The sequence below is a fragment of the Chenopodium quinoa genome, unplaced genomic scaffold (genome assembly GCF_001683475.1).
Source record: "Chenopodium quinoa cultivar QQ74 unplaced genomic scaffold, ASM168347v1, whole genome shotgun sequence".
NCBI lineage: Eukaryota > Viridiplantae > Streptophyta > Magnoliopsida > Caryophyllales > Amaranthaceae > Chenopodium > Chenopodium quinoa.
The window spans coordinates 246181-261252 of NW_018743812.1; the positions used below are offsets into that span (position 1 = coordinate 246181).

General features: G+C 33.5%; 1 protein-coding gene across 1 annotated transcript; it reads right to left on the minus strand.

Moving 5' to 3' along the window:
* Window positions 1–1097: 1097 nt before the first annotated feature.
* On the minus strand, window positions 1098–8453 carry LOC110685333 (AUGMIN subunit 7-like). Its single transcript, XM_021861834.1, has 10 exons — window positions 8225–8453; window positions 7957–8103; window positions 6546–6631; window positions 5771–5832; window positions 4012–4103; window positions 3723–3848; window positions 3224–3314; window positions 2933–3040; window positions 2022–2120; window positions 1098–1631 (listed from the first exon to the last, which is right to left on the minus strand). The coding sequence occupies exons 2-10, from the start codon at window positions 8088–8090 to the stop codon at window positions 1437–1439; spliced, it is 993 nt and encodes a 330-aa protein (XP_021717526.1). The 5' UTR covers window positions 8091–8103; window positions 8225–8453; the 3' UTR covers window positions 1098–1436.
* Between the last annotated feature and the right edge of the window lie 6619 nt (window positions 8454–15072).

The window sequence follows — 15072 nt, forward strand, 5'->3', positions numbered from 1 at the left end:
TTTTTTTTATTAAGGGAGTAAAATTCTTCCTTCTAGCTAATTAATACCACAATGGTTAAGCTAATTGTCATTTAGTTCTTTAAAAAAAAAATGTCATTTAGTTTTTTCAACTTTATTTTTAAAATAATTGATATTTTATTAGAGACAATTAATTTCCCTTGTAAAAAAAAAAAAAAAAAAAAAGAGACAATTTATTTCTAAACTAATTAGCTTAGAGCAACTCCAATGGTTGGGAAAAGGGACTACCTTACAAATATAAAAAAATCTTAAGCTATTAGCTGTCATTGTTGCACATCTTGTTGATTAGCTTTGTCAAGCAGATTAGCTTTGTAGAGCTAATTAGCTTGGTAAATATTTATTAGATAAAACTTATTATTAAAATAAAAATAAATTAATTTACAACTAGCTTAACCATTGGAGCAACAAATAGGTAGAATGTTATAGCTTAAAAAGATGATGTGGCATGACAAACTATTAAAAGAATTAGCCAACCATTGTAGATGCTCTTAGCCAAGCTAATTTTCTTGGGTAAGTTAATTATTGAATTATCCTCCAATGGTTTGACTATCAGCTTGAATTTTATCAACAACCATTGGAGTTGCTCTTAAGTACCTAGCAACAATAAATGGCATGTGTCATTGCCATACATCCATACAATATAACCAAAACACCCTTGATTATAAGTTATTTTTGTGGGGCAGGTCGTTGTAGGGTGGATCTAGTCTAAAATTCATACTCAACCTATCACACGTGGTAGGTATAATATTTTTCCCCATCACCCGCCATACCTCCCTCCATCCCCGCCTAACAAGCAGATCTTCTATTTTAGGTAATTGTGCATGACAAATTTTAGAACACAATAAAAAGGAATACATTTTATATAGAGATAATGTAGTATATAAGTTTAGAATAATATTATTATAGTTTTATTATAAAAATATTCCAAAAATAAAATATTTTTTGCTAAAAGGGGAGGGGGAGTTTTGGAGGGAAAAAACAGCACCAGGATGTGATACATGTCACTCCCAGTGTCTGTTTTAATATTAAGTTATTGATTCAAGGCCTCATGTGTATTATATGAATTAAGACTTATCATATCATGTGAAATTGTAGCTTTATCATATGCTAAGTATCTTTGCTAATTTTCATTCATCTCTTACATAGAAAGAATGTGTGCTAAGTCAACTTATACGTGAAGGTAATCAACACAACAAAATCAGGTTAGTTACAAAAGACTTTTCAAGCCATAACTTCTTCCAAATTTCAATATACAGGATACATTTTGATTTAACAAAAAATTAAGATACACTACAATTTTGTGATGGCAACATGTTACGGATCAGAAAGTAGTTGCAACTGCTACCATACCACCTGTGACCTGTGGCCTGAACACTCAAAAACAACCCTACACACTATACAAAACAGTGATCTTGAGGCTATGAAGTTAATTCACCCCGTTCACGAGCAATAGAGGCTGAAAGTATACCAAGATCTCGATTCAACAGTGTAAGAGACGATTCACACTCTGATATTATTCTCACAACAGAGGAGGGCTCACCACCAACTGTCTCAGATGACCCAGCCTTTACAGCATCATGTGAATCTCGAAGGTTCCTTAAATTTCCCAGGAACTGTACATATCAATATCAAAGCAATCAGTGTCAACCGAGTCACCGAGACTAGCTACAACCAAGTGTCTATAACTCACGCAATCATAATTCAAAACCTTCATACAGCTTCCACACATCCTCACACACTCATTAAATTCTAACGAAAGTTTCCCTATATTAACTACTTTTTACCATTTTTGAACTAATTCACCCCCACCCCCCTTCAAAATTCCCCCAAATCCAAACAAGCAATAAAAAAGAAAACAAAGAGAAATACAGGCGTTATAGCTGTTCAGAGCAGAATCAACAGCTTCTGCTCTGAATATTCAAATTTGTTAACAAGGAAGAGTTAGAAATGCATCCTCCGAATGGGGAAATCCAACTTTTAAATTCTAACAAGGAATACAATACCTTCAACAGCATTTTATAGGCCTCCAGTAACCTATTTGCTGCAGGACCAAACCCATGAAGCTGAGGTACTTCCATCATGTGCGTCCACGGACGTATCTCCTATAAAGCACAAATTTCGAAAAACCATCAAAAACAGAATAGATTTGTTAGCATTATCCAACAGAAATGCAATATTCTGGTTAGCTTAATAAAGAAAAGTTAAAATATGAGCCAACAAATTAGCACAAGTGCAAAACGATATTGTTTATACCACCTTTCAATGCTCACCATGGCATGTATTAAATGATACATAACATCAATAAATGAAAGTTTTCTTATGACAATTTTTAATTCATCCACACATCAAAGTCCCTGTGACTTAATGGTTTTGGACATAACCCTTCCCCCACCCTTTCCAGCTCAATTCATATGCAAATCATGGAAATCTAATCCTTCCATCTGGAATTAGTCGTCTAAATGAGAGTATTACATAAACTAGTAAAATGAGAACTAAGTTCAGACAAAGGTGGTAGACAGTTCTAAAGGACAATAACTGCACCACAGGGGAAGGCATGTGATGAGGGAGATAAAGAGTTAAAAAGGACCTATGTTATGAGGAGAAAGGTTGAGAGAAACCACATGCAAATAAGGTGACGTTACAATCATATTGAAGTTTCCTCAAAAGAAAAGTGTTGCAAATAAGAATGGCAGAAGTATAATTTTGGATCAAAGACATAAAATAGGCCCAGTTAGCATGACAGGTAAGCTTAAAAATTTTATAAACAAAACTTGCACAAGTATTTTGCATATTGAAGCTTGCTGCAAATCTCTCAAAATCATAGACTCGTCACTAGATTGACTTAATTCTTGAATATGTCATTTGACAGCCTTTTGTATAGATAAAAGCAAAAAGAAATCAAAATAATTATAACCTTTGTGTAAATCACATTGAAGGATCTGGCTGTTTCCAAAAATGACTCCAAATGAGAACGTAGCTTTGTTTCTACTTCTGCATAATCTTCATCTGGATTATAAGCATGCTGAAACCAAACATAGAAAGATATAAGTAAGATGAGGCTTACACATACCACAAGCTTCCATTGTTTAGAGCACAATCCCTAAACCAGCTGTATCATGTAGCAATAATGATGCAATGAGGTCCCAAAAGCACCATCAGTAGCTTTCATTTTCAATGACTTCAATTTTCTAAAAAAGCAACATACCTTTGATGCCAAATCATCAACATTTTGTTGGAGAGTCGAGAACTTTTTTGACAATTCTGACAGCTTGGACTCCAGATCAGCAATGTCTGGCCTGCGAGTGAGCAGTTATAAGCATACTAAGACAAAGTATCTTCCACTGAGGACCAAACAACCATGGATTCAATCACATGAACATGATTATGTGACATAAAAAGATAGAACAATTCAACATTAATTAAACAATTCTTGACAGCTAAGATTCATCATTAGCTCTAATCTTCAAAATTATTATTATAATCAATCCATCCATCAACATAAACTTTTGAACTCAAAAACTACGCAAAACATCAATATTCATGGCAGGCAACTTTGTTATAACAGGGCCTTTCAGTGCATTAAATTTAAATTAATGAAGGCTACTTATTAGTGCAGAAGTCCTCTCCTGACATGTAATCCCTTGCTCAGGGTATATCTTATTTTAACTAGGATACGTAAGGAATGCACAGAAGAAATGTCTTACAAGGGATAAATGGATTGAATTTGCACATCTGCAGGAAACAATTTGCACTCTTCCGAGAAAATTTGTGCTTGCTTTTCTGCAATTGCATCAATTAGCTGTATGTCCTTGGTAACCTGCTCATCAACACTGCAAAGTTTGAAAGAATGCACGTAAGAGAAAACAGAATGAAGAAAGAGGATACTGACAACACTTTCTTAAACCATGGTTAAGATCATTGCCCTAGTTATATCTCCTAATAGCACAAAGTAAACAAATTTAGCTAAGACAAATTATTTAGTAACGTTGCTACCTCCAGTCGGGATTATCAGCATAGATACTGGCCTCAACAAGGTCTACAATGAGTCTAAGCATTTCTGTGCGGTCTTCATAGCTTCCACGTCCCTGGTTGAAATAATGTTTATTTAAGCACTTAAATGATCAATCATCGATCAAAGGTTTTTCAGATTATAACCAATAATTCTAAGACAACTAGCCAGGCTAACCCTACAATGCAACTAATTTTTTTCCAGATAAGAATAGTCACTAGGTCCACCACATTCAAAAATAAAACACATAATAAAACAGCGTAAAAGTTGCATTCATACTACATGTCTATATTGGTGTTGCATCCAGACTTCTGCACGACTGCAGTGCATGCAGGGCCGGCTATTGGGCTGTGCAAACAGCCTAACAGCACAGGGTCTCATTTTATTTGGGGCCCCAAAATCTGAAATTTCAGATAGTGTATATATATTTCTTAAGGAGGTTAAATTGTTGAACAAGTTGGCTTAGTTGGTAGTGCATTTAATCTGTTGGGTGTCTCCCTTCCACCAAGTTATTGTTCGAATCCTTTCCCCTTCACTTTTCAGCTTAGTTTGTTTTTTTTTTTTTTTTTTTTTTTTTTTTTCGGTTATACCCTAATTTTCCGATTTTTTTTTTTTTTTTTTTTTATTTGGTGTTTTGATAAATGTTTTTATTTTGTTAATACCCTTTGATAATTTTAATCTCTGACTTAGTTTTTTTTTCAATTTTTTTTTTGCTGTTTGTACCCTTTGATAATTTTCACCTATTTAGCAGTATTATTTTAAATTTTAAGTGGATAAAAATGTAGCAATCAAAACTTCATATTTTTTTTATAGCACAGTGCCCCCAAAAAGTTTAAGACGGCCCTGAGTGCATGGTACTTATACCCGCAATGTGATGTTAAGAGTTATAGGCACAAACAAAAATACAAGCCACTAGAAGACACATGGGCAAGTAGCAGTAAGCATCCCTTTCCCAAACAAAGGCAAGAAGGTTGAGAGAAAAGACAATGAAGAAGCCAGGCCAGTGAAATGAATGTATAGCAAAAGAAATAATGGGAAGAATTGAAATAAATAAATAAAGAAGAAGAAGAAAAACTTGGGTTGTTAACTTCTGATAAATGATAGATACTGCATAATACATTCAACTTATGGTGGTCAGCCTTAGATACATAAATGAAAGATAGAAGTTGCAATTATATTACAAAAGAATGATACGAGATAGAATAAGATAACGTCTATAGAAATTAGAAGGTCAGAGTGATGTGTGATGTAAAGGACTACAAAGAATATGTAAAGACACTGGCTGAGGAGAACCACAGAATATGATGCAGATTAGAACAGATGTAACATCAAATGGATGAGAACATGGCAACAGAGAGAGCCAAATGTTATGCAACATGAAAAAACAAATCAGCAGCCACAGCCTCCAAAGAACTGAAACTTAAATAAACTACTCCCATAATTCGCGTGTTTACAAAGATTCTCACTTGTCCTTGACACTGTTGACAGTATAGAATGATATGAAGGAAGTTCTAAAAATTCTAACTACTTTATGACAAAAAAATTCAAGCCATATCATGAAGGTACATAAGATAAGACATTAAGCACAGTACCAGAGATATGCCTGAAATTATTCCAAAAACTCTAATAATTACATGTTCATAGGCTCATAGCACTATAATTTGACCTGAGAGTATGAATTACAGGAGAAGAAAGAAATTCCAAAGCTCATAAAGACTATTGTCAGGAAATACATTAACTTACCTGAATGACCTCTGTATCCACAATGGTTGTGATGCCAAGAAATTTAGCAATTTCTGCCAAATCTGTGATATGAGAAGTTCAAGTTAAATTCAATGATATTGAACCAATATTTACAAACAATGCCCAGCCTGTATGCAATGCACATAAATACAGTTCGTGAAGGAACAGCTGGAAACAGTGACAGAAGTGATACGAAGAGAATATATAGTAAAAGCAACCTCTTAAACCATGATAAAAGAACAAAATATGGTGACACAATGCATTTTTCCTAGTTAAGTTGTAAAACTTCAGCACTACATGTCTTTCAAATTAGAGCATAAAAGAGAATGGTCCTGAATTCGGAAGATCAGTCAATTGTGGTCTGATTGGGAAGACGTAAAGGCAACAAAACCCCAACGCATACAAAGTTGTCATTCAAACCAGCTGGATGCTGTTAAAGCTTAGGTTTTTAATTAGAATAAAGTACAGCTCTATCAGACGACTCTGCAAAGATGTATCGAAACCACATATAAATGATGATTCAAGTAGAAAGAAAATTCATGTCAAAATGAAAAACAGTTGGCTCCTTTATGGTGTAACAACACTTGTTGGAAATGACTTAAATAAACCTATTAAAATTGACTCAAGTGAAAGTTGGAAGTCCACCACGCACACAGTTTTCAGCATTGTCATAGATATAAGGATCCTACACAAAGTTTTGAGAAAATTAACAGCTTAAAAAATTTGGTAGATATCATAGAGCGCCTTAATACAGATAAAGATCAATGAAACATACATTGAATGCGAGAAGTCTCTTCATCACGGTCTACGCCATCTCCTTGCAGATTTTGCTGAGAGAAGGGGGACTTGTCACCCAACAGCCTAGACAAATAAAGGCAAAGAGATTTCATAAGATTCTGTGTTACAAGAATGAGGGAAGACAAGAAAATTCTGTTGTTAATGAAAGCCTCTGATAAAAGTAACTAGCATGCAGCAACAGTAGCCTCGAATGAAGACTAGTAATTATCTACAAACCCCATATAGGTGGAAAACAAACTATAGCAATCAAAAAGGAATAAAGTCAAGTGATAAAAGAAAATCCCCAAATGGCTCACAGTGATAATTCCAACATTTTGCATTCCTCAAGCTAAAATAACTTAGAAACTCACAAAATTGTGCAGCAGACAGCATGCTTACATTTTAAAAAAAAAAGTACTCTATATTTTCTTGCTTCCCAAAAGTCAATACCAAGAATTGACATTACAACATTGAACAACGATTTGAAAATCAATGTCAAAAACTCAAGAAGGGAAGAAAAAGAATAAAACTCCTGCTAAAATCTTCAAATTTTTATGTTTTGAATTTAACCTTCACAAAGATATTTATGCCTCATTTACCGTTTGCAAAGAAAAATTACTGCTTTCAGCTGATATAGAGCAGCAAGACCAAATCCTCACTTGAACCAACAACTTATGTTTGAAATTATTAACAATTGCCAAGTCATTTTTTGATGAGATCAATACTCCCATCTTTATATATTTCCTTAAATATGCAAAAGAACTACCAACATCACAATATCCAAAAATCCAAAATTTTACCACCAATTTCATTTCTAGTGCTCCCTTTCCCTCAAACCAGATCCCACTTCAATAAACATCAAATAACACCTCTAACCAATATCAATACTATTCTAAGAAACTTTCCTTGGCAACTCAAATCTTTTCCTTGGCAACCTCCCTCTACTGCGATATGGGGAGCAGTGATCGCTTCGAATTATGACCCAAATGATTGACCAGCACGACGGGTCTACACCATAACATCTAAACTACTGATCCTCCACTCTAGGCATTTGATGAATCGACAAGTGATGCATGCTAAAATTCACTTCACTCAAATTGAAGCTAAATCAAATAACTCCCATGCTTCTAACACAGTTTAAACTCAGAGTTAGACACATAAATCAAAATTTCTTTCATAGATCACTCAAATGCAATACAATTAACCGTCAATAAATGGCAACAATGACAACGAAAACAACAACAGTAACAATAATAACAATGTCAAAGCCTTAATCCCGATAAGACGGGTTCGGCTACATGATCATCAACAAAGATCCTCTTCCTCCATTCGTTTCCATCAAATGTTATATAGCAAAGCATTTCCAAAATTAGGTACTAAAAAACAATAGTGAAGAGCAGAAATAGAACCTGAAGAATAGCCACTCAAGAAGGGCGTAACGCTCCATTCCAGCAAACAGCAAAGACTGAGCAGGAGCATTAGCTCTTGGATAATTCAACATTGTCAATTTCTTCTGTATCTCCTCCATCTGCTTCGCCGCCATCGCACCAATTTCCCTACAATTAACATGAAATGCGACAAATTCAACATAAATCTGGAAAAGTTCAAGCCCAATTTTTGAAAAATTAACAATAAAATGATAGAAATACATTGTTGATGATTTGTTATAAGTATTACCTCTGAATTGCGGAAATTTGTTGCCGGAAATTACAGTGAATCGCTTATTATTTATTCAAATGGGGGAGATTTCGAAATTAGGGTTTTGATTTAATCGGGAATCAGCCGAAAAGTAGCGTCGGAGATAGTGGCCGGCGTGATTTGCCGGCGATGAATTCAAATTTGTAGGATGAACTATACGAGACTCTTTGGGCTACTTGCGACTTGTTTTTAGGCCCATTTAAATATGAGCTGCTTTTTTTAATTTGGCTTGTTGGGCTATCGATATAAAAAAAAATAAAAAAAAATAAAAAACTAAAAAAAACAATTTTATAACAATTCATATTGCATCAAGTGGAATTTTGTTACTTTTTTTGTCTCAAGATAATTGACACAATTAAATCTGATATATACTACGTATATAACAATTTAAGTTGCATTAAGCAGAATTTTGTTACTCCTTCTTTCTTGAAATAATTGACACATTTGAATATAAGTATAATAAATATAAATACAGATATAAATATATAAAGCATATACCAATGGATTAACATAACACATTTATAAAAAACAAGAGACATTCATTTATATATGCTACTATATTTAACGTTTGATTTATTCAACTAAGACTTTCCTTAAATTCCTCAACCTTTTCAAAATCACAAAAATTATATAGACATGCATCATATAGGATCACCATCACATTTTTAACCTACTAAATTGATCACAAACTTCCTCAACAAAGTTACAAGAACTAGTCACACAATCACCTCATCATCAACAACACCAACAACAATAATATCAACATTATCATCATGTTGAGAATCAAGATACAGGAAGGATGGATACTAAAAAGAGTTTTAGCAGTTGTTGCAAACATAGGTCCTAAAGCCTTGATAGAGACCTTACCAACCGGGTTGTTATTCCGGGTCAAAAACCCGGCCCACGACGTATCAACCATACTAAGGATTAACATTACGGCGTTTCATCACTACTCTTGTGATGGAGCTCATGTATTGAAAGTGAATCTCCAACAATTCAGCTCGATTGTAAACTCCGCAACCGAAGATGAAACCATTACCATAACTCGGTCTTATGATTCTCCCAACCTTATTTCTTTTGTATTTGTCAATAATGAAAGTATGTGCAAGGTACTTTTTTTCCTTTTAAGGCAATTTTTATTATTTAATATTTCATCCGTCTTTAAAAGTTCTTCTTGTTCAATTTTTTTTTGTAGCTAAACTTTTAGTGACAGATAGAGTACATAAAAGAATTTATGTTACGATCTAAAAATTTTGTGTCGAATAACATATATGTGTATGTGTAGATAGTGAGGACAGCAGAAACATAGGAATAAATGTTGCAGAAGTGAAGAAAGATCACTGGATTGCAGGTGACGAATCAATGCATGAATTCAAAGTCTGCATTAGGTGCAAAGATCTAGTACGTATAATGGAACATTCCAAATTGACTAAGGAAGCCAGTAAGAAAGCTTTTCACGATTCCTAATTATTATCTCCCATATATATATACTCGTGTTAACTTAAATTATACGTACTATGAACAACATATGTCCTCAATACTAAAGAATAAGGTTGTGATACGGGCCGACATTTAATTCAATTATCATTGAAAACAATAAAAAGTCGAATACTCTTTAAATTAGAAAAGTCACTTTAATCTCACAATAAATTAATGTCAATCCGCCTTAGACATCAAAAAATTTCCATTCTCGATTTTGGCTTTGGCAACACTAGTTTGTTCCATATGCATGATCTTGTCGTACCCTTAGTTTACTAATTCTTTAACATATATGCACTTGAGCAGTAACAATTACTATGATGGGAACCATGGTCACTCTACATTCAGGCTATGAGACCCTCAATCTCAAGGAAGAGGTAAGTAAAAATATTTGATTTTGTTACATATATTCGAGTTTGTTACAATATATATGAACTTTTTCGAATAATTTTTATGCATAAGGATTATCGTCATATATCTAGCTAATCATCATATAATTGGGGTTAGTGCAGCATCAGGAATGCATAATTGAGAATGTACCAGCAGGAACAATGCACCATTTCCAACTACATGTGAATAGGCTGGACTCTTTTCTGTTAGCCTCACGTATAACAGCCATTGTATGGATACATGACTCAAATTCCCGGTCTCCAATTCGCCCCTTCTTGGAGTTTCCCCTTGGAGATTTAGGCAGACTTCTTATATTCTTGCCTCAACCTTTTATCATATCCTGATAAAATTGAATACTGAGACATTTGCTATATGTTATGAATGGTAGGAAATGCCTCCATCTCCTCTTCAATCCTTTCGAATTATGATTAGTTAGATCAATTAATACGAAGGCATAGACAAAGGTCTTTGAATGAATTATTGTACGAAGCGTTTATTATAAATTACAAGATAATACACATTATGCATGTTTAACTGACCAACGTACAAACAGTGTATGATATAACACAAAAACAACTTGAAGGCTTAAATAATAAATAAGCAATACATGAAGGTTTTAACAAAAAAATTGTACTACTGTAACACAAGAGGATTACGTAAGTAAAACAGTAGCCTGGAATATCGACCAAATAAGAACCCTAGCCAGGGGCGGAGCTAGAAGGGGACATGTGAGGACACTTGTCCCCCCATTTTTAAAAAAAAAAAAAAAAAAAAAAAATTAAAAAATTAAAAAAAAAACCGGAAAGAAAGAAACGAAGAAAGAGAAAAAGCTTCATTCGAATTTGGAAATAGCGCTGCTCGCAGCAACTCCAGCCTCCAGTAGATCGGCCGTCGGCAGGATTCTTCCGTTCTTCGCTGCCGTCGCCGGTAGCCCATCGTTGCCTCAGTGCCTCCACTTTAAATTATACTCAGTAGGCCGTCGGCTCACCGTCGTTGCTGCCTCACCGTGGCCGTCGTCGCTGCATCAATGGTATGTCTTATACTCTTAATCTCTTATTGTCTTTTATATATTGGTTTAATTAATTAATTTAGCATGTCTTGTTCTTCTAATTAAAATCCCCAATTTGAAATTTTGATTTTTAATTTGTTAACCCTAATTTTCAGATTTTAATGTTTCAATTGTAATAATAAACATTGTGAATTTAGTTAATTTTTGTTAATTTTAATTGCAATTTTTGTTGAATTAGAATCTTAGGTTTCTAAATCTCATTATAATCTTTCCTCTTTCAATTTTGTCTCTTTCGTCAAAATTTTCAGGTTTTTGTTGCATTATGTATACTTATTGGGTTTTGCTGATTTTGTGTAATTCTTGAGATTGTTATGCTTGGATGCATTTTTTGGATTAATATATGATGGGCTCTTCAAATTTGTAAGATTCTTCATGTATGATACTTGTGGATGCATTTTATATGTTACATTTGTTTTGTTTTTTAATTTTTTTTCCAGGTTTTATGTAATTGTTGTTGATGTTGTGATGCTTGGAGTTTTATGTTTGAGTAACTTAATTTAGGTTAACTGCAAGTTTATGAGTAATTGGTTCTACTAATTAGTAACCTCAATGTTCATTATTGACTTATTGTAGTACTAGTATGAAATAGAAGAATAACCAGGAATTGTATTTTTCTGTTTCTTGTGAATATTGGTAGTTGTTACAAGACTTACAACCCCTCAATTTGAATCTTTTTTTTTTTTTTTTTTAAGATTTTTGTCAAATTATACTACTTCCGGTTATTAAAGTTGCAATAAATACACTTTTGTGTCTACAAAAAGTGTGTTTGTTGCATCTTTTAATAATCGGAGGTAGTATTATATCCATAATCCGTCCCCCAAATTTGAAAATCCTGGCTCCGCAATGTTACATTATAAATAATTTGAAGCCAATTAACATCTAATAGTTTTTTTCTACAAGAATCGTACTTTGAAGTATTAATCTAAGGTGTAATAGCTAATTAGCTACTATGCTGGCCAACAGGTTGATTCCCAAATCCTAAAATTCACTCTAAAATGTTTCAAAAATCTCATCTATAGGTTAATTCCAAAATGAAAATAACGTTTTTTGCAATAATTATAGATGAATAACTTAACAAATATAGCAACAAGAGCAACAACTTATTTGCTAGTTTTATTTATTAATTTAATTACTACATATAAGTAAATAATTAGGAGCTTTTAGCTACTACTCATGTATGTCAATAAAATAAGTCACAAATTTGTTTAGCGATTTATTACCAACATCCCACACCCACAAATGAGCTTATGTGTTATATATCACATGTGAATGTAAACAAGTTTAGTTGAATTGGTTAAAATTTTAAAGGGTAATGTCTAAGGTAGGATCAAAATCTTCAAATCTTGACATTATAGCTCATTCGTACCAAAAGAAAAAATTAATAAAATAATAATACTAAACAAAGAAAGAAAGAAATACTACTCCAAAAAACACTGTAGACATAAATCAACACCATAATGAACACTAAATAAACTAAGAGACTTTTTCTTTTTTTTTTTTTTTTTTTTTTTTTTCTTGAGCCCATTCTAGCAAAGCTGCAAATCATTCCAAAACAAACAGCAAACCATTTTTACACAAACGACAAGCACCATTTACTAGACCTTCTACCTATTCCCTATCAATAACTTTCTTTAATTAATTTACTGTAACATTTATCTAGTAGTAGTACTTTTTTTATAAAGATATACAGTATGCATGCAGTACTCAACATTTAACCTTTTCTTGCTTCTCCTCAGCTTTGGAGTTGTCTGATCATTGATGACCTCATTTATTTCAACTAAAGATTTTTTGCTTCTTTTTACCTTTCTTCAATATCAACTCTCTAATCTCTAGTCTACTACTATAAAATTATTTTCAATGCTTTTATAGTCTTATGTGTGTTTGATGTGAACGAGCCATCCGAACAGTACAATTCGTATACATACATGTCCTTTATTAGTTATTTTAATACGTTGCTATATATGTACTTATATCCTTAATGTAAGGAATAAAGCATATTAATTTATTACGAGACGATTAAAAACCAATAACTAAGTAACTAAGGGTACGGTAAAATAAAACCAATATGCATAAAATCTAACTAGTTACTTTTAATTGAGTTGCAAATTACATTAACATAAAATGAGACGATAAAAAAGCTAGATTAAAATAATTAAAATGAAAGAAAGACAATAGTTAGAGCCGGACGATGGACGATAGATGGTCATCTTCACCTTCCATGTTTTCCTCGGCGACGACCGGGTACGGTAAATTAAAACCAATATGCATAAAATCTAACTAGTTACTTTTAATTGAGTTGCAAATTACATTAAACATAAAATGAGACGATAAAAAAGCTAGATTAAAATAATTAAAAAGAAAGAAAGACAATAGTTAGAGCCGGACGATGGACGATGGATGGTCATCTTCACCTTCCATGTTTTCCTCGGCGACGACCCTTGTAGCTTGATTTGGCGCACATCATCAACTAACTGATTCCTCATCGGGGTCGTAAGAAGGTCGTCTACGTGCCCCCGGTCCTAGTCCGTTTGCCTCTTTTGTTCACGAGTTTAACCTCGGCAGGTGCTTCTCCTTCTTGGACAGTCTACTTAAGGCAACCGTGTGTGTCGTAGAGTTTGACACTAAAGTTGGAGTTTCCTAGGTATGTAAATACCATAAACTCTCCAACTTTTGTGTCATTTTCTCTTACGAACTCTTCCCAACCCTTTCTGAAGTAGAATTCTTCATCTTCCTCTTCCAAACCCACTTTCCATTCTTGGTTTGTTCCCGGTCGGAAGATTGTAGCCTTTCTTTTTACGGCGGATTGTAGGTGGGTTTTAAAATCGGAACAAATGTGCTGGTCATATAAGAGAGGGAAAATAATTATTAGTTGAACAAATTACGGATTAGTAATAATAATATACTCGTACTTGATAAGAAAAAGTGTACATAAGTACATAAAGAAAATGATCGGGATTATTACCAATTGGTTTGAGCAATGATTTGGGAGAAACACTTTGAAGAATTTAGGGTATTCGTCGTCAAAATGTGTTGATGAACTGACCAATTTTTTCACTCGATATGTTAAAAAAAGAGGTTTTATGAGACAGAAATTAAAGAATAAGAAGTGGGTTAATTGAAAGAGAGAAAGGTCTAGAGAGTGATATTTCATATTCTCTATAATGTATCATGTTCTTTCAGAAATTAAAGATTATTACCAATTAAGTCCATTTTTGCCCTTACTTATAGTCTTGTTTTATACCTATGGTGAAAGAACATGATGCATTATAGAGAATATGAAATATCACTCTCTAGACCTTTCTCTCTTTTAATTAACCCACTCCTTATTCTTTAATTTCTGTCTCATAAAACTTTTTTTTTTAACATATCGAGTGAAAAAAATGGTCAGTTCATCAACACATTTTGACGACGAATACCCTAAATTCTTCAAAGTGTTTCTCCCAAATCATTGCTCAAACCAATTGGTAATAATCCCGATCATTTTCTTTATGTACTTATGTACACTTTTTCTTATCAAGTACGAGTATATTATTATTACTACTCCGTAATTTGTTCAACTAATAATTATTTTCCCTCTCTTATATGACCAGCACATTTGTTCCGATTTTAAAACCCACCTACAATCCGCCGTAAAAAGAAAGGCTACAATCTTCCGACCGGGAACAAACCAAGAATGGAAAGTGGGTTTGGAAGAGGAAGATGAAGAATTCTACTTCAGAAAGGGTTGGGAAGAGTTCGTAAGAGAAAATGACACAAAAGTTGGAGAGTTTATGGTATTTACATACCTAGGAAACTCCAACTTTAGTGTCAAACTCTACGGCACACACGGTTGCCTTAAGTAGACTGTCCAAGAAGGAGAAGCACCTGCCGAGGTTAAACTCGTGAACAA

Bases quoted from the DNA above. Each gene is read 5' to 3' on its own strand.
- LOC110685333 (XM_021861834.1), bottom strand. From the start codon at position 8,090: ATGGCGGCGAAGCAGATGGAGGAGATACAGAAGAAATTGACAATGTTG. The intron at 3,849-4,011 runs GTAGCAACGTTA...CAAACTTTGCAG, and splicing joins GCTGATAATCCCGACTGGAG to TGTTGATGAGCAGGTTACCA. The intron at 3,041-3,223 runs GTATGTTGCTTT...GTTTGGTTTCAG, and splicing joins TTGATGATTTGGCATCAAAG to CATGCTTATAATCCAGATGA.